The sequence below is a fragment of the Carcharodon carcharias genome, chromosome 6, assembly GCF_017639515.1.
Source record: "Carcharodon carcharias isolate sCarCar2 chromosome 6, sCarCar2.pri, whole genome shotgun sequence".
Taxonomy (NCBI): Eukaryota; Metazoa; Chordata; class Chondrichthyes; order Lamniformes; family Lamnidae; genus Carcharodon; species Carcharodon carcharias.
Window position 1 is genome coordinate 59449679 of NC_054472.1, and position 27263 is coordinate 59476941.

Consider the following 27263-nt stretch of genomic DNA (forward strand, 5'->3'; position numbering starts at 1 on the left):
TATAAAGATTTTCCTTTTCCCACCTATTTCCATTATATAAAAAAAATAAAAAAAACCCCCACTAGAGCTATACCTTGAGTGCCCTACCATCCATTCTTAATTAGCACATTCGTTTAGATAATATCACCAACTTTAACTTTAACACCTATGTGTTCTATTGTACTATTGTCGTTGACATCTTTTGATGATCTGCTACTATCACTGCTTGTTTGTCCCTACAACCACACCCCCCCCCCCCCACCCCCCCCACACCTCTCTATCTCTCCGCCCCCCCCCCCACACACACCTTTAAATCATCTTATATTTCAACTCTTTCTTGGACTCGAACTCAAGTTCTGTCGAAGGGTCATGAGGACTCGAAACGTCAACTCTTCTCCGCCGATGCTGCCAGACCTGCTGAGTTTTTCCAGGTAATTCTGTTTTTGTTTTGGATTTCCAGCATCCGCAGTTTTTTTGTTTTTATCTCATTGAGGGGTACAGGTTCAGAATGGGGTTGGTGTGACCAATAGTATACAGAGTAAGAACCACCTAGGTAAGATCGAGAACGAGGAACCACAGAAACTGATCCTATCCCACAGGTACAATGTACTTGTGAGGGTAAGGATAAAACTGTTGGAAGGGTAACTGGAATGTGGACTATGGCACCTTGGAGGAGGAGAGAAAGCCTGATGTAGGTGATTCAATTATTAGGGGGCAGGCAGCATCCTTTGTAATGAGCTTCAGAGTCCCCCATTGTTTGTTGTCAACTGGTGTCAGGGTGAGGGTTATAATTTCCAAATTATTACCTGAGCCACATGCAAATTGGCACTGGGATAAGCAGATTAAGGTAGTGTGATTGTGTGATGTGTCTTTAGGAAAGAGGGTTCGATTTCATGGGACAAGTGCTTTAGGCACTGTAAGAGAAGGGAAAACTAAAAGTTGATCAATTAAGCTAGGAGAGATTAAAAGGAAACTGAGCAAAAGGACAGATTAAGGCAGTACTTCCCAAACTATTTTCCAATGTGACCCAATTTTAACACTTGAAAATTAATGCGATCCCAGACTCCAACAAAAACGAGATCAATTAAGCAGCATCGTAACATTCAGTACACAACTATTAAAGTTCATGGATTGTAGATCAGTATATAACAAAATAAATATGAAAATCCTGGGTCCTCGGTGACCAGGCTGCCTCTAGTCGCTAATTCCACATTTGCTTCCTTTGCCACTGCTCCGAGAAGCTGCTCTAACACATTCACACAAACACATAGTTGCATTACAGCATGCCTGATCAGAGCAGCCATAACCAATCAAAGTGTCCAACACAGGGACTTTCTCTTGAGTGTTTACTTCCCATTGTTGGGACAATACAGCGGGTCAGGAGATTAATGTGATTTTGTTGCTTCCACCTCAGTCACAACCCACGGTTTGGGAACTGCTGTGTTAGGGTGTGTGGCCCAAATAAGCATTCTTTATACAAACACAAGGAATTTGAAGAACAAATTGAATTGTAAATGCAAATTTAACTCGGAGGATACTGTATAACATGGTAAACATTATGGAGACATGGCTACAAGATGGTCAGGACTGGGAACTAAATGTATCAGGTTATAAGGTCTACAGGAAAGATAGGGAAAATGGTTGGGGGAGTAGCCTTAATAGGAAGAATGAAATCATTACCATGATAAGGGAGGATATAATGAGTGATAAGCAGGCAGTGGAGGCTTTGAATTGAAGATTGAACTATGAAATAGAAAAGGATTTAAGACTGTAGCTGGAGTTCTGTATAGTCCCCCTTGGTAATAGCTTTGAAGTGGTATCTGAGATTAGAAAAGCATATAGTAAAGACAGAGTAGTTTTAATGGAGGATTTTAGTATTGCTGAAAAAAGAGACGTCTAAACTTTTCGTCTTGCACTCATCAGGACATTCGCAAGAATACCAATATAAGGGGAAAAACAATTTATACTGTATGTGAAGAGATTGCGGATTGGAAACGCCACTTACCAACCGTGGATAATGCACCACTGATGGTGACTGACAATTAACTGCCAAGAATTATTTGCAATTTAAACCAGACAGCGTGACCCTGATTGGTCAAGGCATTGTCCTGAGGAATGAGTCAGCGAATGGCTGTCATTTATTTTGTTTAGCTGAAACAGGTATGTACATGTTCTTTCTGTCTGCAAACAACAGGGCCCTGTGTATTAATATATGTAGCTTCCAGTACACATAGATGTACCACATTGTGAACCCAACTGACTATCTTAAATTGGTCATCAACATAATTCTTAGCACATTGAAGATTATTTAGCAAATGTTGTCCAATCGCAGAATCACATCTAATGTTGGACACTGTTTGGAGTTTTGCAAGTGCAGGCTAATTGGGTATGGTCTGTACCCTGCCCGTTGCGAACAGAGGCTGGGACATGCTGTTTGATATGGTCCACCAGTCTTTGGGATGTGTGACCTACATACCTAGCATCACACTGGCCCTGAAATTAATATACCACATAACTCATTTGTGTGATAGGCAGAACATCTTTTTGGCTTGATGGCAGCATCCTGTTAGTGGTGAATGCCACTCGTATTGTTGCTGCACAGTAGCAGCATGAAACAGCTGGTTTCCCTTGTTTCTCAATAAGTCAAGATACTTTGCCCTTCCAGGGCAATCTGAGACAGACTGGGCACTTTTCAGGGCCGAAAGTGATGGTCTTAGGGACATTCATGAGTTTATGTGATATGCAGTGCAAAATAATCTGATCAGGGTAGCCATTATCCTGCAGGATGCCTTTGATGTGCCCTATTTCAGCAGCAAGCTTGCATGGTGAGCAAATGGCTTGGGCCCTATTTACAAGGTTGCTGATAAGACCAAGCTTATAGCGTGTGGAACTGTAATAATCCCAAAGTGTATATTGACCAGTGAAGGTAGGCTTGCGATAAACCATGGTGGAGAATCCCCTGGCAGATTTCTCAACTAGTACATAAAGGAAGGGGAGTTAATTTGACTGCTCTATTTCAAAGGTGGATTTGAGTGCAGGTTGGAGCCCATTAAGACATGTAAGGAAATTGTTAATGTAGCTGTGGATTTAAATATAGCAAACAATTTGGAAATATACAAGGTGTAGAAAGTTAGGTGTCATTCCATCAAAGACATGTTTTTCATGGAACCCAACAAAGATGTTTGTGAGAGCTGGGCTTACAGAGGATCCCATGGCAACACCATCTATTTGGATATACATGGTGTCATTAAAACTGAACTGAACTGTGCGAATTGCCGAGTTCATAAGTTCAGTGAAAACTGATTCTCACAATGGTGGCGGGTCTAGATCTCCATGATATAGTGCTGCAGTGCAAATATCTATGGCTTCCTTAAGTGGAACATTGCTGAATAGGCTGGCAATGTCAGATGAGCACATGGACACAGCATTGTTATTGATATGCATATCCTGTATGGCCTTTGCAAATGTGAAGGAGTTCTTCACCGTGTATGTGGGAAGCTTGGTCAAAATGATTGTAACAATTTGCTCACCCATTTAGTCAATTCATTCAGTGCAGAACTGGTCATAGATAGGATAGATGTCACAGAGGGACATCACTTTTGTGTGTATTGGACAGCCCATCCATACATGGACATAGCGGCCCATGAGGACGAACCCTGTCATATATATCACGCTGTAGCTCATCGCTCTCACACAACTCCAGTAAGTGTTTTTTTAGCATATTTACAAGCAAGGCTGTCCGGCCATGTTGAGCAGCAGGGACAACGGAGATGAATTTGGAATTGTCATTTAAGAATGGCGTGCATTTTGTTCCATATAGTCACGCTTGTTAAGGATGACTGTTCCCTTCCCTTTGTCAGGTTTACTGATGTGTATGTCCAGATTAGTCTTAAGGCCTCACAACACTGCAAGACATTCACATTGCATGTTAAAGTATGACAGCTCATTTGGAATCCCTCAATATGCGTATGCTGGATCAGCTAGGTGTGCTTTTGAGGGTTTCAGCATCTTCAGTGGATGCTGGTTTGTGGCGGAATAGTTGGAAGTAGAGGAGATTGAACACAGCAAATACCTCTTCCCGTTTGATTTGGGCTAAAGGCACACCAAAATTGAAACCATGCACAAGAACAAACTCCTCGCTTTCTGAGAGTACATAGTCAAGAGTGATTTGTTATGTGTTTAGTGTCATCATTAATTGTGTTGCCCAAACCACTTCCGTTTAAGTGAGTTTATGGTACGGACATGTTTCAAAAGGGTACTGTTTATGAAGGATTTTAACTTGATGTAGATTGGGAGAAGCAAACTAACTTGTGTCAGAATGGTAATGAATTTCTTGTGTGTCCAGCATAGTTTTTTGACAGAATGGACTGAATTTTCACTCCAGGGCTTCTGTCCCAACGCTAAGCTAAATCTGGGTCAGGAACTTGGAAATGCCAGTGGTGAGCCCAAGGAAGACATTCTCAAGGAGGTGGCAATTTAGTGGTCACCTCTGAGAACACCATTCAATTATGGACAGTGGATGGACTCCAGAGGCTGGAGGGGAAACAGGTGGACCCCTAGCACTAAAAAATCTGTAGCCCCCCTGTCAGAGGGGTGTGCTGCTGAAGTAGATGATGAAGTAGTGAATAAGCTAAACTTCTGATTTAATTCTAAGAGAGTTTGCTGCAGGCCACTTAAAAATTGACTACACAAACCAAGAAATTTTGAATAAGCACCACAGCCTATTTTAAAACAAAAAAACACTTCTGCTTATGGACAGACAGCAAGAGAGCAAAGGAGTTCAGTTGTGCCTCTCCTGTCTTGGAATTCATGACGTTTCCCAATGATGTAGGAAGTTTCAAGTAAATAGAAAAGGCAGAACAAAAAATATTAAAGACTCCTTACAGCTCTTTTTTTAAAATCAGTTTCACCAAAATTGATGCAATTGAAACAAACAATGAAAGCTAGATTGTAAATAGAGTGCTGTAAAAACAGTCACAGTTATGGATAACAGTGTGTTTGACCTGTGCTTCATTACAATATAAACATTACAGTACTGCATAAAAAAGAACCTTTTAAAAATGATTCATCATGCCTAGCCATCCTGCACACCGTTTAACAGTTAAATCAAATAAAGCTTGCCTATACACCAAACAAACTGTGTCCTCTAACTAGCAGGACCTTCAGTATTAGCAGCACCTGCTAAGACGATTTTCATACCTAAACAAAAGCAACTGTCGCATTGCCAAAAGTGAGCCCTAGTACCAGATGAGTTGGTTGGGTTTTTTAACCTAATTGGTTACTAGGGTTTTTCGTAGCCTGGCAAAAACATTTGTGAAGAGCTTAACACATTGAGCCAAAATGGTTCAACCTATTAGTTTCAGTATTGAAGTATGACACTTCAATGAAAATACCCAGAATTTTGCAAGTCATCTAAGTGTTAAATTAACAGGGAGAAATATATGTACTAAAGATAGGAAAGGGTTTTATGCATGGAGATTTTATTCTGAATTGATCTATTATTTTCTCAGTTATTTATTTGACTATCAATTAGTACAGCACCTCTCCACATTTCATGCATGACACTGCCAATTCCACTCTTTGTTATGTGAACTTCCCCTTTCATACCCACATGAGCACCTCTGGTGTAACACTGTGTTCTATCCTATTTTTCATATATAGCAACCCTTTGGTAAAATAATCTTACTCTGGAAGTTAAGGATAGTATTAGATTAAAAAAAGAGGCTTATAATGTTGCAAAGATTAGTAGTAAGTCTGAAGATTGGGAGTGTTCAGCAAAGGGTCACCAAAAAGTTGATTTTAAAAAAAAGAACAAAATTGAATCTGAGAGCAAAATAGCCAGGAATATAAAAACCGTTGTAAGAGCTTTTAGAGGTATATAAAAAGGAAGTGATTAGCTAAAGTAAATATTGGCCCCTTATAAGCAGCAACAGGAGAAATTATGGGGAAGGAGGAAAGATATTGAACAAATATTTTGTCTGCCTTCACAATAGAAGACATAAGTTGCACACCAGAAAATAAGAGGGTAACCTTGGTGCTAAGAAGAGTGAGTAAAATAAGGTAGTTAATATCAACAGAGTAAAAATGTTGGAAAAACTTAAGGGACTAAAATCCAACAAATTCCGAGGATCTGATTGCCGAGCTCCAAAGGTTCTGAAAGTGATAGATGCAGAGGTAGTGGATACACTGGCTATGATATTCCAAATTTGCTTAGATTCTGGAGTGGCTCCAGCAGATTGTACGTTAGTAAATATAACACTATCATTCGAGAAGAGAGAGAGAGAGAGAAAACGGGGAACTATAAGCCAGTTAGCCTGACATCAGTCGTCAGGAAAGTGCTGGAATCTATCATTAAGGAAGTTTAACAATATACTTAGAAAAGCATTATATAATTAGAACAAGCCAACATGGTTTTACTAAAGGGAAATTGTGTTTGACAGATCTATTCGAGTTCTTTGAGGATGTAACCAGCAGGGTGAATAAAGCAGAACCTGTAGTTATCGTATACCCAGAGTTCCAAAAGGCATTCAATAAGGTGCCACGCAAAAGGTCGCTAGGGGAAATAAGGTTTCCTGGAGTTGGAGGTAATGTATTAGCGTGGATGGAGGATTGTTTAACGGACAGGAAACAAAATGTAGGTATAAATCCGGCATTTTCAATTTGACTAGTGGGGCACCGCAAGGATCAGTGCTGTGACCTCAGTTATTTACAATCTATATTAATTACTTGGATGCAAAGACAGTAAGTAACTTATCTAAGTTTGCTGACAAAACAAAGCTAGGTGGGAATGTAAGCTGTGAGGACACAGGGAGTTGCAAGAGTTATAGACAGGTTAAGTATGCAGACAACAAGATGGCAGATCAAGTATAACGTGGGGAAAGGTTATTCAATGGCTATAAGAATAGAAGAGTAAAATATTTCTTAAAAGGCATGAAATGTGTGAATGTTGATGTTCAGAGAAACTTGGGTGTACTTGTACAAGGAATGCAAAGTTAGAATGCAGGTACAGCAAGCAATTAAGAAGGCAAATGGTATATTCCTTTATTTCAAGGGGATTGTTGGAAGTACAACAATAAAGAAATCTTATTACCACCTCTACTGCAAGGAAAACAATCCCAGCTTTTGCAATCTCTCCACATCTGAACTCCCTTATGCCTGTAAACCTCCTGTGTACCCTTTCCAACAACAACAACCAGGATCTTGACATTCTTCCTAAAGTGTGATGCCCAAAATTGTATCCAATGCTCCAGCTGAGGTCTAACCAAGATTTCTGAAGGTTTTTGTGTTTTTTTGTGTTGTGTTCAATGCGCCTATTTATAAAACCAACAATACCATACACTTTCTTAATTGCCTATCAACTTGCCCTACACCTTCAAAGATTTTTGAATATGCCTAGGTGCCTTTGTTCTTGAACCTTCCTTAAACTAGTACCATGTAGATTATACTACCTCTTCATGCTGATTCTCCCAATTTGCATCACTTGACTCTTAACTGCATTAGATTGATTGTCTTGTTTCTTCCCATTCTGTCTCCTGAAGTTTGGTACAATCCTCTGCACTGTTTGCACTATGTTGTCAAGTTCCACAAGCTTCCAAATTGCACTCTATATATCAAAGTCCAGCACCTTTAAATGTTGCAAGGAGAGTAATGGTCCCAATACTGACATTTAGGGAATTCATTGCATTGTCTTTCCAGTCAGAAAACGATCCATTCTTTGAAGTGAGGAAATTGGAAAAGAAAAGTATATTGTGTATGTTATGTAAAATGGATCTTCCAGTTGATTTTTGGCAGTTTTCTTTGTCTTAGGTTTATGATCTTGGGTTAAAAGATAACAGCAGAAGATGTTTTACGCTCACTTCGTGTTGAGCAAACGTGGGCCGCTAGCCAAAATTTGGCTTGCGGCCCATTGGGACAAGAAGCTCACCAAAGCCCACGTGTTTGAATGTAATCTGGAAAGCAGCGTGGAAAGCATAATTTCTCCAAAGGTAAATATTCTAATTAGGTCCCTTTATCTGGGTCAAATATTTGTAAACAAAATTAATTCTACAAATATATATTTACATTTTTTTTAAGAAGTTGTCTTTCAAGTATGTGTATTTTCTCATGCTGCAGTTACATTTTGTTGTGGGAATTTTATTATGCAATTATCACACTAATAGCTGTGTACACTATTATTGATGGGGTGTATAGTTGATCTCTTGTGTAGTTGGTCACTCTTACCTTTTGGTTGTACTTTCACCTTGCTATTTTTCTCTTTCACCTTCTCCGCCTTTTCTTGCATTCTTTGCTACTACTTACCATTAACTTCCTTTGCTTTGTCTTTGGGTGGTATGGAACGGTGTGGCAGGGCAAGAAACTGCTAATGGTTGCTGGCCACATTTGGAAATAGATTATGACAATGAATGCTTGATGGAGGATTTGGAAAAATTGTTCGTTGTTAGTAGTTTGTAATCACTGTCTTTTCCAGGTCAAGATGGCTTTGCGAACCTCTGGACACCTTTTGCTGGGTGTGGTGCGGATTTATCACAGAAAAGCCAAATACCTGCTGGCAGACTGTAATGAAGCCTTCATAAAGATTAAAATGGCTTTCCGTCCAGGTAGAATATTGGTATTTTGCTTGTATACTATTTGTGTTTTTAATATTTTTAAAAATTTGTGGAGGAAAGTTGTAGAAGAAATATTTAGGTATTTGCTTTCCTTTGTGGGCTGCTTTGGATTGGAGCTTCAGGAACGCTTAGAAAATTTGTCAGTGTTCTTGTCAATTTGCATAGATCTTGATGCATATATCAGCAGAACTTTGTTTTTAGTGCAGAGAACTGCCATTTCCAAAATTTCACAAAGGAAAATCATAAGTAGAAGTGCAAAACTGACTGAGTTGTCTGGCCTTCATAGGCTTGACTACTAAAACTCCGAGCTATAGTTTTGCTACTCCTGTTGCAGTTTGTTGACATGGAATATCTAGTATTATTGGTTACTGGTCTCAACAGAGCTAGCTGCTAAATGTTTTTCCATAATTTACAGTGCATGAGTGTAAATGCACAAAGTGTAGTAAATAAGTACGGTGAGCTGCAGGAAAAAATACCCACATGGGAGTAATGATGTTGTGGTAATAATGGAGACCTGGACAAGGACAGGACTGGGTACTAAATATTTCTGGATACAAGGTCTTCTGGAAACTTAGGGAAGGAAAGAAAGGAGGAGAAGTAGCAGCATTGATTAAGGAGAATATTATAGTACTGGAGAGGAAGTTGCCTTGAAAGCTCATGGGCAGAATCTATTAGGTTTGAGTCAAGAAACAATTGAGGCGCCATTACATTACTGGGTGTGTTCTGTAAGTGTGTTCAGGAGAACTTTCTTGTTGGGCCGGAAATAGACTGATCAAGGAAAGAGACATTGTGGATTCAGGTTCTGAGGAATGAGATGAGTCAGGTTTCAGTAGGGAGCCGTTTAGGGAACAGTGGCCATATTATCATAAGGTTTGGATTAGCCATGGATAAGGACAATGAGCAAATTAGAGTAAAAACATCTAATTGTAGGAGGGTCAACTTCAGTGGTTAAGAACAGACCTGGGTAAATTAGGTTCAAGGATTGGTAGGTAAGAGTGTAATTGAAGAATGGACTGCCTTCAAAGAGGTTGTTCAGGTACAGGCGAAGTATATTCCAATGAGGGAGAAGAGGTGCACAATGAAGGCAGGGCTCCCTGGATGGCGAAAGAGTTAGCAAGTAAAATGGAGCTGGAAAAGGGGATGTCTGACAGCTGTCAGATTGCTAACACAAGTGAGAACCTGGCTGATCATAGAAAATTCATAGGAGAGATGAAAAGGTTAATAAAAGGCAAAACAAGAGTGTGAGAAGAGACTGGTATTTATCATATAGGGACTCCAAAGTTTTCTCCAGGCATATAAGTAGTGAAAGGTAGTAAAAAAAGTAAAAATCATAGTAAGAGGAGGCAGTTGACATACTGGATTGGATAAAAAATGATACAGAAGAAGTATTAGAAAGTCTGGTTGTACTTAAAAGTTGATGGGGTGTATCTCAGGATGCCAAGGGAAATAAGGGTGCAAATTGCTGAGATATTGGCCATGATCTTCAAATCTTCCTTGGATATGAGGGTGGTGCCAGACAACTGGAGAATTTTAAATGTCGCACCTTATTTTTTGAACAAGGATGTTACGGTTAATCCAGAAACTGCAAGCTTTGTCAGTTTAAACTAGGTGGTGAGAAAACTTGAGAGATAATCCAGGACAAAATTAAGTCACTTGAACATGTGTGGCTTAATTTGTTAAAGACAAATCGTGTGTAATTAACTTGACTGAGTCTTTTGATGAGGGAATGTAGTTGCTGTGGTGTATATGGACTTCCAAAAGGCATTTGATAAAGTAGTATGTAGTAGGTTTGCCAGCAAAGTTGAGGACCACGGAGTAAAACGGGTAGTGGCAGCAGGGATATGAAGTTGACGAAGTGACAGGAAACAGCAGTGGTGAATGGTTATTTCTGACTGGAGGAAGGCATACACTGGGGTTCCCCAGGGGAAGGTACTAGAACAGGAGCTTTTTTGATACCGAGAAGTGCAAAGTAATACGTTTTTGTGCCAAGGTAAGTTGAAAAAATGATTAAAAGGGCATACAGGATCCTGGGATTTATAAAAGGAGGCACAGAATACAAAAGCATTAGGTATGAAGAACCTTTATAAAACTCCATTTTGGCCTCAACTGGAATATTCTATCCGATTATAGGCACTGTATTTTAGGAAGGATGTGAAGATTTTAGTGCACGTGCAGAAAAGATTTACAAGACTGTTTCCATGGATGAGGGACTGCAGTTACTTGAGTAGGTTAGAGAGGCTGGAGTTATTCCTGAAGAAGATAAGGTTGAGAGGAGATTTGCTAGAGGTATTCAAAATCATGAGGGGTCTGGACAGAATAGATAGAAACTGTTCTTGAAGAGCCAGGAACCAGATGAGACAGATTTAAAGTGAATGACCATGGGTGAGGATAGGAAAAACTTCTACACAACTGTTGGTTAGGATCTGGAATGCACTGCTTGTGGTGGAAAAGCAGATTCAATCATGTTTTTCAGAAGAGGAAAAATTTGTTGAGCCATGGGGAAAGGGTAGGGTAGTGGGACAAGCTAAACTGGAGAAAACTAGCATAGGCTCAATGGGCTGAATGGCTTCTTTCTATGCTGCAACCTTTCAAATCTTTCTGTGATTCTATAACCTTGAACTATGATCACACAATATAAATTTTTCTACCATCTACAACATTAGTCTATAATCCACATTTTTCTAAAAGCTGAGTAGATCTGAGAATGGGCTTGCTGCTCTGTAGGGGGTGAAGAGAGGGGGAAAGGGTACATGACAACTCTTTAGGCCCAAAATCATTTGCCAAGTTTTTTGATCATTATGCAAAACTTTGCTTGTTTTCACCATTGAGGGTTGCAAACCAGGTCTGCCTTTGTAAATTCAGTAACAAGCCTTAGGAACCAACAAAGGACAGCCAAAAAGTTGATAAAAAGGGGGAAAAAAAGAATGAGAGTAAAGTAGCCAGTAATACAAAAATAGATTGTAAGAGCTTTTATAAGTATATAGAAAGAAAGAGTAGCTAAAGTTAACTTTGGTCCATTGGAATCAGAGATGGGAGTAATTATCATGGGGAATAAGGAAATGGCAGAGGCATTGAAACATATTTTGTCTGCCTTCACAGTTGAAGACACAAGTTTCATTCCAGAAATAAGATGGTAAACTAGGAGCTAAAACAGTGAGGAAATTGGTCAAATTAATATCAACAGAATAAAAGTATTGGAGAAACTTAAGGGGCTAAAATGCAACTGCTCCCTGGGGCTTGATGGTCGATGCCCTAAGGAGAAAGCTGCAGAGATAGTGGCTGTGATTTTCCTGAATTCATTGGATTTGGGAATGGTCCCATCACATTGGAAGTTGGCAAATGTTACTGTGCCTCTCGAAAGGGGGGAGAGAAAATGGGGAACTACAGGCCAGTTAGCCCAATATGAGTTGTTGGGGAAATGCTGGAATTTATATTTAAGGAAGTTAAAGGAATTATCAATGCACATAGCATGATTAGAACCAATCAACATGGTTTTACTGAAGGGAAATCCTGTTTAACAAATTTATTGAAACTTTTTGAGGATGTAACTAGTAAGTTAGATAAAGGGGAACCAGTAGATGTCATATTCCTGGATTTTCAAAAGGCTTTCAATAAGGCACTACACAAAATGTTAATAGACAAAATAAGGGCTGATGGAGTCGGGGGTAATGTGTTAGCACGGATAGAGGATTGGTTAACAGATAATCAGAGAGTGGGCATAAATGGGACTTTCTCAAGTTGGCAGGTAGTGAATAGTGGACGGTCAGTGCTGGGCCCTCAGCTATTTACAATCTATCAATGACATAGTTGAAGGGATTGAGAAATGTATCTAAGTTTGCTAGTGATCCAAAGCTAGGTGGAAAGGTAAGCTGTGGGGAGGACACAAAGACCGCAAAGAGATATAGACAGATTGAGTGGGCAACAAGATGGTAGATGGATTATAATCTAGGGAAGTGTTAAATTATACACCTCAGTCAAAAGAATAGAAGAGCTGAATATTTTTAGAAGGTGAGAAACTTGTAAGTTGATGTGTAAAGAGACTTTGGTGTGCTCGTACAATGAAGGCAAAAAATTAACATACAGGCACAGCAAGCAATTAGGAAGGCAAATAGCATGTTGGCCTTTAGTGCAAGGGGATTGGAGTACAAGAATAAAGAAGTCTTGCTAGGGTTTTGGTAAGACCACATCTGGAGTACTGTGCGCAGTTTTGGTCTCTGCATTTAAGAAAAGATATATTTTCCTTGGAGACGGTACTGCGAAGGTTCACTAAATTGGTCCCTGGGATGAGGGTGTTGTCCTATGACAAGAGGCTGAGCAAATTGGGTATGTTTTCTCTGGCGTTTAAAAGAATGAGCGGCGATCTCATTGATAAATACAAGATTCTGAGGGGTTTTATAGGGTAGACACAGATAATTTCTCTTGGTCGGGAAATCTAAAACGCCAGGCAGAATCTCAGGATAGGGGGCCGACCACTTAGGTCTGAGATGAGGGGAAATCACTTCAAAGGGTTGTGAATCTTTGGAATTCCCTACCCCAGAAGGCTGTGGATGCTTCATCATTGAATACATTTAAGGCTGGGATAGACAGTTTTTTGGAGTCTCGCAACCTAGGGATATGGGGAACAGGTAGGAAATGGAGTTGAAACCCAAGATCAGCCATGATCGTATTGAATGGCAGTGCAGGCTCAAAGGGCCTTATGGTCTGCTCCTCCTATTCTTGTGTTCTTGTGTTTATAATGTTAAAAAACCCTACATGTAACTTCAGAATTGAAATGTGTCTTTTGCTCCTCTCCAAATAGCAAGCAAATTTAACATCAATTTTCTGAATAAAATTGTGAAATATGAAATTAGATAAAAGGAACTAGTTTGTCACTGACTGGAGCCCAACAGGTTCAATGTTTACATGCTTGGTGTACTTGTAATTCTGAGGCCAAACTAAGAAATTCAAAGTTGAAATCACAAGAACAGTACCATATATGGGTGAGAGTGATCCCAGAAGACTTGCAAATTCTTGATCAATTTCAAATTCACAAATCCCACTACACTTATTCAAGATGAGTACTGTGAATTCATCTTGCTTTGTGATTTTAAAGATATATAGACAGTATCTGAACACAGTTGCATCAAGCAGCATGTTCAACCATTGGGATGTGAGTGGTACTCAGCTCTCATGCTCTAATCAGAAACTACTAATTGACTGTCCATGTGACACCCTATCCTATTTTGACTTCTGATTCCTAGAAGACTGTGTTTAACAGCATATTAACTATTATTAAATCATCAAATTTGATATCTTCATTATAGGTGTTGTGGATCTCCCAGAGGAGAACCGAGAAGCTGCATACAATGCAATCACTTTGCCTGAGGAATTTCATGACTTTGACCAGCCGTTACCTGACTTAGAGTAAGTGTTTTTAAATCATGTTTGTGGAAGTGAATACTCTTGTACCATAAAATAATTTCAGAATTGATTTAAAAGAGTGCATAATTCAAAATGGCAACTTACCAATGATTCATGATGTTTAAAGTGTCATAGATTGGGGTACTGAGTGATGTAGGAATGAACAACATTGACAAGAAATAACTCAAATCTACACTAATTTATTTCAATCAGGACAGAACAATTGACCTTGATGGCATTGTGCTAAAGTGGAGAATTCAGCCAGGTGTCCCAGTGCTGATTGTTATCATGTAGTTTTATTTCAATGTGTGCGTGGGGGATATGGATGAAGACTGAATCAAGCTGAGTTGTAAAACCTTCAATTAATAACCTGCTGAAACCTAGTACCTTAAATTCATGTGAAGGAAAGCCATCTGGACAAGGTGTCAATGTTGTTACTGGCTGTAGAACCATACCTTAGCACTTGTCATTGTGTTAAGGAGGAGGATAAGTTGGGGGAAATATAATAGTTGCCAAACATGATCTAACTTTTTTTTGAGAGGATATGGAAGCATAAAATTAGCCAAGCTATTCACAGAAGCAACATGGAATTAGAACAAAGGGCTCATTCATCACTTTGTAAACATGTACATTGAAAGATACGCTCAATTTTCAAAAGCCTGTAAAATCAAATAACTTAAAGTGCTTTTTTTTCTTTGACCTACAGCTCAAAAATATTAACTTCTTCGCCAATGTTTTTCCAAGCTTTTATTACTGGCATCGACTCCATTCTTGGATATGGTTTCTTGCATGTTAATTGCCCTCCAGTATGTTGCCAAATAGATCATGATCCCATGTGGAAAACTTGACAAACATCACAGCAGGCTATTGAAACATGGCATTACATATGAATCTGATTTTGGCTTTATTCAACGCTTGCACGGAAATGCAGAGCTGCTTGACAGTGACTAGGAGTGAAAATCCTAGCCAATATTTTTTTCTCTTTCCTTCTTAATCCAGGGCTACAAAAGCCAACTGGTTGCACACCTGAAATTAGACAGTGTAATATAGACTGAGCATTGAACAATATTAATGCATGGTGGTGATGGCTTAATTATCTACTGTGTAAATTTGCTGAGGCACTGCGGGTGCTCTATTTTACTTCTAATTAGCAGTGGACTGCGCAATGATGTGCTTGGCTGAGAAAAGCCGTGGTTTCCAAGATGGTCTCCATCAGTAATGTTGTGAAATGCCTTCTCAAATAATTACTGGCCCATAGAGAATAAATGCAAGGTCAAAACAAACAAGGATGATATGCAAAGGTAGCATTTTGTGCAATTTAGTCTTTTACCTCTTGACTGAATTGCATATTTTAGTAAAAGAATGACATTGTTAGCCAACAACATTGCTTAAGTTTCATGGAGTAGACAAAACATGGGTTATTATGACAAAGCAAGTGCAGCTGACCTTTGCACTTTACTAAGGGAGCAGATCATAGTTCTGTTTATGTGACAAATTTGTAAACTAGACATTTTTATTAACCAATCTCAAATATCAATATGGAATAGACAATGTAGAAAATCCCAAATTGGAATATCCAAATAGAGAAATCACACTATTAAAAATACGCAAAGAATGAAGCCGTGTAGCATGTGTTTGGCATAATTTCAAAAAATGTATAATTGCTGACCAGAAATATACTTGGACTTCATCTAGATAGAGTAATCATCAACTGCAGCATTGTTTTTATGACATTATTAGCAAAAGGCTGAAACGATGGAGTTCTTAATATTTAGCACAAACGTGATCTGAGCACTTTTTGTTAGCCTCACTGCTGCATGGCCATGTGAAATGAACTTTGGTGTCAGATGATTTCTGCATAATGATTCAATTTTTAGCTTCCCAGAGAAAGTGAATGTGAATGATACTTGATACTTTTGTGTGGCAGCAGTAAGTTTCCTGAACAATTCATCTGTAAAAAAAATTTGACATTTTGTTGGTGGTTATTGTGTATGAATTTTGCAATTCTTAATTTGTCCAGAATTGTAATAAGAGTGTGTGCTCCTACTGATCATATTTGCCATGGGATCTTTTTAAGCCCTGGAGTTGAGTCTTTTCTAGCTCTCATCCAATCAGTTTGATTTGCATAATTTAAAATTTTTACCAAATTAATAATCTATTTTTCAGTGATATTGATGTGGCTCAACAGTTTACCTTGAACCAGAGTAGAGTGGAAGAGATCACTATGAGAGAGGAAGTGGGCAACATCACTTTACTTCAGGACAATGACTTTGGTGAGAATTGAGATTTTGTCCTCAACATAGAGACACAAATCATCTGAATTTTTTGTCTCCATATTTTCATTTCTCTAATAATTTATGAATTTAGTCTTTAGCATTATTTATATTAGGAGTAGAAGTTAGTGCTATTAGAACTACTTACATAAAATTGCTTTGTGTTATTTAAACAAGCTGTTAATATTTAAGATCCATTATCATTTATCTGCTTCATTACATTACCAGAAATAGGAATTTTAGTCTTTAATGTCATTAAAAATAGCACCAAGCAATTTTTCCCCTAAGCGCTTAAAAATTTGAACCTATATCCAATTTTTAAAAATAATTGCCACATTGGACAGAATTCTAGTTGTGGTGCCGGTAGTGTGGCGAGCTAAGGAGTTGGTGCAGCCTTTGCCTCTTTCAAGGGATTGTATAGCTAATGAGTTGGGAGTGTGACGGTGGGTAGAAATCACTACACAAAAGCATATAACAGGCTTGATGGACCAGCTAGTCTTTATCCTCTCCTGTATGTATGTTTGTAACTATAGTATTTTCATTCCTTAATAGATATAATAATAAATGCTTAGGATGTGCATTTGTGTTATTCAAACAGGGTAGACTGGGAAGGGTGGATATTTTGGCTCTGATTTTAACACCTTCACCTTGCAAGAATAATGTGAGAGCGGGGGTTAAAATTTGAAAATTCTATTTGTGGCTCCAACTTGCCTTGTTAGTAGTTTGGGCCAATCATGCCAGTGACTAGGCTTCTGCTAGAGGCAGACCTGATCTACTTAATTTTCAAAACTCTCAGCCCAGTGATGTGATTGGCACTGTAACTTGTGTTAACCTGAAGTCAAGATGTCCTGCACTTTCTGCAGTTTAATTTCAGAACCATGATAGGAGGCAACAATTGTGGGTGTGGGGGAAGTTTCGTTAGAATTTGTCGATGATGCGGAGCAGGAATGCTCCATAAAAGCCTCACAAGGAATCTTTGGACCAACACAGCCCTGGCCTTAGCCCCAGTCACGCTGAAACCTTTCTCCTGCTAACTGCCAGGAATTATTCCCATAGGTCCGCAGTTGCAGCTTTCTGCCACTAAATTCCCATGACAGACCTCTGGCCAGATAGTGAATCTGACTGAGTGTCAATCAGGACTTCAAGAACTTAATTAAATGACACCCTGTGGTTAAGATTAACAGGGCCTTCATGTCCCTGGACTCATGCACATGCTGGCAAATTAGGACTTTAAACTAAAAGAGGAGGGGTGGGGGAGGATTCAGTTGAAGGGAGATTTTAAAATCTAAAGACAAAAGTCTATGGGGAAACACAAACCGAATGGGACAGTAAGAGACAGAATTTAACAGTAATATTGCATGAACAAATAAGGTCCATGCAACTGATAGTTTTTTTTTAAAAAAAGCTCCTAATCTGAATGCGTGGAGCATTTGCAATAAGACAAATGGCCTTGTGACACAAATAAAGATAAATGGCTTAGACCTAATTGCCATTACATAGACAGTTACAAGGTGACTAGGGTTGGGAAATAAATATTCTAGAGTACACATTTCGAAAGGACAGACAGATGGAAAAGGAGGAGTAGCAGCCCTGATAGTAAATGATGATACAAAGAAAGTAGTGAGAAAGGATTTTAGCTCAGGAAATAAAATCAGTATGGGTGGAGAGTGGAAATAACAAGGATCAGAAAACGCTGGTGGGAAAGCTTATAGGCCCCCTGACAGTAACATTAAGCAAGAAATAAGTGGAGCTTTAATAAAGACAAAGTAATAATTGTGGAGGACTTTAATCTCAATATAAACTGGACAAATCAATTGGAAAAGGTCGCCTGGAAAATGAGCTTGTAGGAAAACCCAGCATGAAAGATCCATCACTAGTGAAGGCAAGGATAGTGTTAGAATAAAAGAAGAGGCTTTTAATGTCCCAAAGAATTGTAATAAACCTGAGCATTGGGAGTGTTTTAGAAACCAGCAAAGGGCCACCATAGAGTTGATGAAAAAGGGAGAATAAACTAATCAAGAATATAAAAACATTGTAAGAGATTTTACAAGTATATAAAGAGAGGAGCTAAAGTAAACACTGGTCCTTGGGGGCAGAGACAGGAAACATTATCATGGGAAATGAGGAAATGGCAGAGATGTTGAACAAATAATTTGTCTTCACATTGGAAGATACAAATTACAGACCAGAAATAGAGCATAACTAAGGGGCTAATAAGAGGGGAAGAACTTACCTTTTTTCTGCTGGTATTAATAATGTTATTAGAATCTTAAGGGACTAAAATCTGAAAATCCCCAGGACACGATGGCCTACATCCTAGGGTTCTAAAAGAGGTAGCTGCAGAGATAGTGGATGTGCTGGATATGACTTCCTAAAATTTCCCTGGATTCTAGGACTGTTCCAGTAGATTTTAAACTAACAAATGTAACACCGCTATTCTGGAAAGAAGGGAGAGAGAATACTGTAAACTACAGGCCAGTTAGCCGGACACCAGTCATCGGGAAAATGCTGGAGTTTCTTGAGGATGTAACTGCATAAGAAATAGCAGGAGTAGAACATATGGCCCCTCTAATCTGTTCTGCCACTCAATAAAATCATGGCTGAGGTGATTATAGCCTTAATGCCACTTTCCTGCCAATCTCCCACAATCCTTGACTTCCTTGTTGATCAAAGGTCTGTCTAACTCGGCCTTGAATATATTCAGTGACTCAGCCTCCACTGCTTCCTGGAGTACGGAATTCCAAAGATTAACGACCCTCGAGAGGAAATTCTTGCTCATTTCCGTCTTAAATATCAGGCCCCTTATTTTGAAACTGTTCCCCCAGTTCTAGATTCCCCCATGACTGGAAATGTTCTCTCAGACCCTGTCAAACCCTCTCAGAATCTTATGTTTCAATAAAATCACTTCTCCTTCTAAACTACCAATGAGTATAGGCCCAATCTGCTCCACTAGTGTGGTGCCACAGGGATCAGTGCTATTTCCAATCTATGTCTTGGATAATAGGACTGAGTGTATTGTGGCCATAATCCAATTAGCCATGATCTTACTGAATGGCAGAGCAGGCTTGAGGGGCCAAATTGCCTACTCCTTATGCTCATATGGTCTCAAAATTTAAGGAAGAATATACTTGCTTTGGTGAGGGTAAAGTGAAGGTTGTCTAGATTAGTTCCTGGGATGAGATGATGGTCCTGTGATGACAAGCTGAGTAAATTGGTCCTATATTTGCTTATCTTTAGAAGAGTGAGAGTTGCTCTTATACAAGATTCTGAAGAGGCTTGATAGAGTAGATACTGAGTGATTTTCTCCAATGGCTGGGGAATCTAGAACCTGTGGGCAGAGTCTAAGGATAACTGGTCGCTCATTGAATATTGATGAGGAGAAATTTCTTCACTTAAAAGTATTGTGAATCTTTGGAATTCTCTATCCAAGAGGGTTGTCAATCCCAGTGGATGCTTCATCATTGAATATATTTGCTTAAATATAATACCTGAAATAAACAGAATTTTGATCTCTTAGGAAATGGAGAGATATGGAGAGCAGGCGGAAAGTGGAGTTGATGCCGGAGATGAGCCATGATTGTATTGAACAATGGAGCAGGCTCTAGTGTCCGTATGGTCCCCAACTCCACCTTTTAAAATTGAAGTATTTTAGTTAGTGTTTAGCTGGTACAAAAGACTAGCACAGTAGGGACCTGATGGCTTGTAGCAAATGAATAGCATTGCAGGTGTTGAATTGTGTCTCTTTTTGCTGCATACCATATGTCATTTAGCTGACTCCAGCCTTGATGGTGGAGTATAAGTTCTGGTTTTACAGACTATTGTAATCCTGGAAAGATCTGCTGTCCCTTGTTGAAAATCACCACTGTCACTTTGTTAATTGAAAACTTGTTGGTCAGTTACTGGATATTTTAAAAATTATTCATCATTAAATAAATAGTCAGATTGGAGTAACAGAGGCAGTTCTCTACTCTTAACCTTTCACTTTGGATTTTGAAAACCATCTTGACTTGTGGAATGCTCATAAAAATAAAGAATGCTCACAGGACATCCCTACCTATGTGTAAACCTTGGTGGCTTACATTTAAACACCCCTGGGTTATTTTGTTTTAGGGTTTGGTTGATCACCTCACTGGCAGAGGTAGGAGGATTACTTCAGCAACATTTTGCATTGTTAAAAGATTTGGAAAAGAATTGAACTAAAAATATCCGCTTGCATAGATAAAATTGTGTGTGCTTTTCATTAACCGGAGGTTCAACTATGGAATAAATGTGTGTGGATTTGAGTTGATTCTACCATTCACTGTACCTGGAATGTTCTGAGTGGGTTTTCCACCTTTGGAAAAGAAATGCCAAACCTGATTATAGGTCCTGCCTTATGGGCTTGTGAAATTTTGTTTATTGCAGTGAATGAGCAATATCCCTGGTGTGCTTCAGGCAATCAGATATGAGATATTGTAATACAACACCTTCATTTGCTTTTTAGTTTAGATCAGTCAGTTGTCATTTTATTTTCCCCTGACTAAAATATAAGCTGTTAAGGTGTCTGGCAATGATCCAGTTGCAGCGAGCTAAGAAAAAGAATAATTCTGTTCAGAAATAATCAGCCACAAAATGCCCATTGATTACTGTGGTTTCAGAAATGTTTTGGACAAGTTGGTCTAAAACTGCTATTTTGATACTTAAGTAGTTACTATTAATTCTCTTATAATGAAGTCTTGCTTTTGATCATTGTTAAAAGTTTCAATCTGTGTATGGGAATCTTTGTTCTTTAAACCATTCTAGAAATATTATTTGTCATAGCAAAATTGAATATTTTTTCTTTTGGGCTGCTAAAAAATGCGTGGCCTCTATATTCATCAACAAAGTTGCTATGATGGTTTGATTTTGCAATTACACAATATAAGTGCAAATGTTGGATATCCTATTAATGAAATGAATAACGGTTGATACATGTAACTAACACATGTAAATATTGTCACTCTAATGTATCTGGGGTTGCACATAGCATGGCGTGAACTTCAAATTGTTAAATATTTGCTTTATTAAAAATTAAACATAGGTTTCTCAATGTCTGCTTTAGCTTTATGACCTTTTCATTGGCCTAAACAATTGAGTTAGTGATTTTTTAATTTGTCTGGCACCTGCAAGATATTAAAATTTATGGATTATATGGAATTTTCACCCTATGCGAAGGTGATTTTGGTGTTGATGATCGTGAGATTATGCGCGAAGGCAGCACGTTTGAAGAAGACATAATGGGAAGCACCAGCGACTCTAATCTGTTGTTGGAGCCTGTGCAAAACACCACAGCTCAGCTGGCTGAAAAAAGTAACCATCTGGCATATGATGACCCCCTCAAGAATGATGGATTTGGAGACGGAATTGATGGTGGAATTCTTGGTATGCCTTTACCCTTAGCTTAATGCAGGATTCAGATGAACATATTTCGAAGTTATAAACATTCCTGTGGAAGCAAATTAATAAAATTAATAAAAGAGTGTTGCCCAGAATGTTTTAAATTTATTTTGATGGGCTCTTGTAGATTCCCAATTTCACTTGCAATTCAATTGCTCTCGCTTGTATATAATTAGACCACATTAGATCCTATGGATAACTGTAGCTGCAGAGTGCCTAAGTCCAGACAGGCCATCCCGCTTTTGTTCAAAGCATAATGCCAGTGTGTTGCTTAATATCGAACCTTTCAAATATAATTTTGCAATTTCAGTGTATTGATTTTATTGAATCATACAGTACAGACAGTAGCCATTCATCCCATGGGTCAGCTCTTTAAGAGCTATCCAATTAATACTACTCACCTCTTTCTCCATAGCCCTGAAAACTATTATTTACATGTATCTGACTCCCTTTTGAAAGCTACTATTGATTCTGTTTCTATCATCCTTTCAGGCAGCGCATGTCAGATTGTAAGAACTCGCGGCATTAAAAAATTGTCCTTGTGTTACCTCTGATTATTTTGCCAATCATCTTAAATCTGTGTCCTTTGGTTCCTGGCCCTCCTGCCAGTCAAATGTGTTTTTCATTTTACTCAAACCCCTACATAATTTTAGATATCTCCATTAAACGGGCCCTTTAGCTTTTCTGCTCTAAAAAGAACAATCCCAGATTCTGTGAGCTCTCCAGCTGACCCCATCCCCTTATCCCTTTTATCATTCAAGTAAATTTCATCTGCTCGACCTTGGTACCCTTCCTAAAATACTATGCCCCTGATTGGTGAAGCCCAACCAGTAATTTGTAAAGATTTATTATAACTTCCTTACTTTTGTACTTTGTCTCTATTTATAAACCCAAGGACCCCATATTCTCTTTTTGAAGCTGACATTGATTTGTCCTTCTATCTTCAAAGATATGTGCAGGTGTTTCTCTTCCTGTACCCTCTTTAAAATTGCACCGTTTAGTTTTATTTGGTAAAAGCCTTTTTTTGTGTAGACTTATTGCTTTCTCAAATTGACTGAAAAATGTTTTACTTGCCAGATGATAAACTTTTAAGTCATGATGATGGTGGTATTTTTGATGATCCACCGGTGTTACCAGATGGAGGAGTTTTGATGCCAGAAGAACCTATTCATAATGACGATGAAGATGATGTTATGTCTAGTAAGTATTTAGAATTTTTATTTCATCATTTAATCCTTACCAAGTGCATAAACTGAACCTGAATTGTTTCGACAATTCTGTTAACGTTGTGTTATGAATATGGAAATTAAGTCACAAAAATGTATTTTTAAACAGTGGGTGGCCCCGACAGTCCAGACTCCGATGATCCAGTTGAACCTCTGCCAACAATGACTGATCAAACAACTTTAGTACCAAATGAAGAGGAAGCATTTGCTTTGGAACCAATTGATATAACTGGTAAGTTATTTCATTCAGGGCTGTGATCAGATAGCTTGGGCAAAATATCAGAACCAGAGGAGCAAATCCCAAGATTTGTGTTTCCAACTATAAATTGCAGTATATAATATGATTGTGGTATAACTGTTAATAATCACTAGAGGTGTTGCAGTGATGTTGAATATGAAAAACAAAATGATATACTGTACTGATATCAACACTATTCTTTACTCAGCGATGTTTGGTGTATGCATTTGATGCACCTCCATGTATCAATTTTAATTACATTTTAAACACTCATACAGTTGGAGGAAGTGCCTGATACATATGTAATTCAGGAAACTGTATCATAGCTTTTAGTCTCTTTTGTGTTTATATTTGTGGGGTGCGGAGGATGGTGGTGGCTGCTTTAGATTTAAAAACAAACAGTCCAGAGAAGTAAAATATAATTCTTCTAACCTATTCAGTAGTGTTTTGTTGACTTAACATTTTAGGGTTTTTTTTACAGAGATATGCATTGTTAAATTGGGGGTGATTTCTTGCAGTTAAGGAAACAAAAGCCAAAAGAAAGAGGAAACTGATTGTGGATAGTGTAAAAGAACTGGACAGTAAAACAATTCGGGCACAGTTAAGTGACTACTCTGACATTGTAACCACGTTGGATCTTGCACCACCTACCAAGAAACTTATGATGTGGAAAGAGACTGGTGGTGTGGAGAAACTGTTCTCACTTCCAGCTCAGCCCCTATGGAACAACAGGTTGTTGAAGGTAACTGAATTGTTCAAATATCTTTGTTATGCTCATGGAGGGGGTTGTATATAACATACCATGAGTGTACACATCTCGGATCTATGACCAGTATGCTTTCACCAGCTTATAAAGTGAAATAATTTTGTCATGGTAAACAAATCTTAAAAGTTTCATTTTAACAGATTATTTAGTTGTATTTCACACGAGTTATTAAAAAATACCACACCTGATTTTTGTGTTTAGTAATTGCATTGGGGCTATTAAACTGTCTCTGATTTTGTGTTTCTGCTGTATTTAACAGTAGAAGCTGCTGTAGTTATAAAATTTTATGTAACACTACATATTTCTATCCTGACTAATAAATAACATAAATTGTGAACTTGTACATTATTTGTCTAGCTTTTTACACGCTGCCTCACACCAATTGTCCCAGATGAACTAAGGAAAAAGAGAAAGGGAGGTGAAGCAGACAACTTGGAACAATTCTTGAAAGAAATTGAAAATCCAGAAGTTCCAAGGGAGGAGCAGCAACCACAACAGCAACAGCGTGATGTAATTGGTAGGAATTTTGTTGCTTATTTCTCTTATCATCAGTTTCCACTTTAATTCTTTCTGCTTTCTCTTTTTCCCTCATTTAGTAGTTTGATATGAGATGATTGCCATCGCCCATGAAAATCTGATTTCTCTCCATTATAACAACATCCCCAAATCATCGGTGCCCCTTTCTGAATTATCTCCAACATGGCAGTGTCTTTCTGAAGACAATCTGTCCAGAATTGTACACACCCAGTTAAAAGTTAGCTTCGTATTCAGAGTCATTTAAGTTGAAACTAAATATCTTTTGAAGTGCTTCCAAACACTTGATTAACTTGTTGATAACATATTCACATTGACTGCAAAAGATCAGAGTGATCAGTAGTTGCCAAATTTTATTTTTCCACTTCTATTTATAGATTCTTAATCCTGTAAACATGATTCATGCTTCATTACAAACAATTTTGTGTACATTAAAGTACAATCATCCCCCTCCCCCATCAATTTCACAGGCTCATATTTCTTTGAAGAGTAAAGAGAAAGAACTTGCATTTATATTGTGTCTTCACACCCTCAGGACATATCAAAGCATTATTCAATGAATTAATTTTGAAATGCTTTTATATATCCACAGCAAGATCCCATAAACAGCTGTAATGTTTATGACCAATCTTTTTAGTAATGGTGGTTGATGTCAGGACGAATCCTTTCTCCACAATGTTCAAGCTTTTGCAACCATCTTCAGCCAGAAGCGCTGAATGGATCATCCATTTCAGCCTCCTCCTGAGGTCCACACCATCACAGACGCCAGTCTTCAGCCAGTTCAATTAATGCCATGTGATATCAAGAAATAGCTGTGCACAGTGGATGCAACACAGTCTAGTGGCCCTGACAACATTCTGGTAATATTGTTGAAGGCTTGTGCTCCAGGACTAGCTGTGCCTGTAGCCAAGCTGTTCCAGTATAGTTACAACATTTCCAACAGAAAAGTATCTAACCACACTGCTTGACAATCATTGACCGGGAACTTAATTGGGTGTGCGACATCAATACAGCAGCTACAAGAGGAGATTAAGGCCTGGATATTCTGTAGTAATTCACCTCCTGAGTTCCCAAAGTCTTTCCGCCATCCAGAAGGCACAAGTCAGGAGCGTGATAGAATGCTCTCCAATTGCCTGGATGAGTGTCGCCTGAGCAACACTCAAGAAACTGGACATCATGCAGGACAAAGCAGCTAACATATATGGCACCTGATCCATCACCTTAAATGTTCACTCCCTCCACCACAGGCATAAGTTGGCAACAGTATGTACCATCTATGCACCTTTCAAACCCATAACCTCTACTTCCTAGGAGAACAAGGGCAACATGCACCCGGGAACAAGTTCCCCTCCAAGACAAAAAGTGCCATGGGATCTTTAACATTGGAAAAGGTACTTGAGGCTTTTGTTTAGTGTCATCTAAAGGATGGTAAATCATGCAATGCAGAACCCCTCAATAAAGTGTTATAAAGTCCAAATTAGTTGATCACGACCTGGATTGGAGCTTGGACCATAACTTTCTGTTTTGGGCGAGAAGCTCCCAAATGAGCAATGCTTGCACTTTGCTGACTTTATGCAAACTTCACAAATTGAGCTTGCAACACTAGAGCAGTAGAATTCCATCTGAAACCATCAGCTTCTCTCCTTTAGCATATCTTTTTGTTTTTGAGTTGCTGCAACAGCTTGTTAACTGAATTGAAACCCCCAGTTCCAATCCATGTCAATTTTGTTGCGTTTTGATTATCTACAAAATCTCTTGCTTCGGAGAATATCCACTGTAGTTTTGCTTTCTGTCATGAACTTCATCTAAAATTTAAATCCCAAATTATGACCACTCTCTCCAGTTGAGAACTCAGCTTCTGCAGAAATTTATGTACCACCTTATAAACAGAAGACTGCATTCTTTGTTGCACTAGTTTTAGCATGCTGGACCAATGAAGTGCAATTACAGGTGGTTGATCGGGCTTTCGTGATCTGATCGAGTGGATTCTTAGGGCACAGCCAGATTTCCTGCTGAAAATTCATATTTACTTGGAGCAAGAAATTGAGGTTTCCTATAGCTATTGAAATTGGAGCTAGAAAGCTACAGAAGTGGCGGCACAGTGGTATACACTCAGGAGGCAATTGCCCTGAGTCCTCAACATGGTATCAATTGAAACATGGGAAAGGAAAGCTATTCTATGGGCCCTCCCCCGCCAACTCCCCCCCACCGCCACCATCCATCCACCCACCCACCCTGAGACGATGATTCAGAACTCCATGTTGAACACCAGTTGGAAGAAGCACTGAGTGTGGCAAGGGCGCAGAATGTACTCGCTGGGGGATGTAAATGTCCATTACCAAGAACGGTTCGGTGGCACCACTACTGAGCAAGCTGGCCAAGTCCTAAAGGACATAGCTAGCTTGCACCAAGTGGTGAGGGAACCAACAAGAGGGAACAACTTACATGACCTAGACCTTGCCAATCTAGCTGTCACAGATTTATCTGTCCATGACAGTAGGAATAACCACTGCAGTCCTTGTGGAGACAAAGCCCCATCTTCATACTGAGGATACCCTCCATTGTGTTATGTAGTATTGCCGCCATGCTAAATAGAATAGATTTCAAACAGATCCAGCAATTCAAAACTGGGCATCCATGAGGCACAGGGGGTCACCAGCAGCAGAATTGTATTCAACCACAATCTGTAACCTCATGGCCCGGCATATCCCCCACTCTACTATTACCATCAAACCGAGGGATCAACCCTGGTTCAATGAAGAGCCCAGGAGAGCATGCCTGGAGCAGTGCCAGGCTTACTTAAAAGTGAGGTGTCAACCTGGTGAA

The 27263-nt window shown here is 38.9% G+C and overlaps 1 protein-coding gene across 4 annotated transcripts in view; it reads left to right on the forward strand.

Moving 5' to 3' along the window:
• rad21b (RAD21 cohesin complex component b) overlaps window positions 1-27263 on the forward strand; it is a 55297-nt gene that overhangs the window by 16508 nt on the left and 11526 nt on the right. For 2 of the 4 annotated variants that reach the window (XM_041188963.1, XM_041188964.1), the window contains exons 2-11: window positions 1903-2139; window positions 7786-7964; window positions 8447-8576; window positions 13889-13988; window positions 16152-16258; window positions 21452-21658; window positions 22751-22873; window positions 23009-23131; window positions 23656-23879; window positions 24261-24420. In XM_041188963.1, the coding sequence (XP_041044897.1) occupies window positions 7821-7964; window positions 8447-8576; window positions 13889-13988; window positions 16152-16258; window positions 21452-21658; window positions 22751-22873; window positions 23009-23131; window positions 23656-23879; window positions 24261-24420 (1318 nt within the window). In that variant the 5' untranslated portion in view covers window positions 1903-2139; window positions 7786-7820. The remainder of the gene's footprint in view (window positions 1-1902; window positions 2140-7785; window positions 7965-8446; window positions 8577-13888; window positions 13989-16151; window positions 16259-21451; window positions 21659-22750; window positions 22874-23008; window positions 23132-23655; window positions 23880-24260; window positions 24421-27263) is intronic. The other 2 variants (XM_041188962.1, XM_041188961.1) reach the window with 1 other exon arrangement.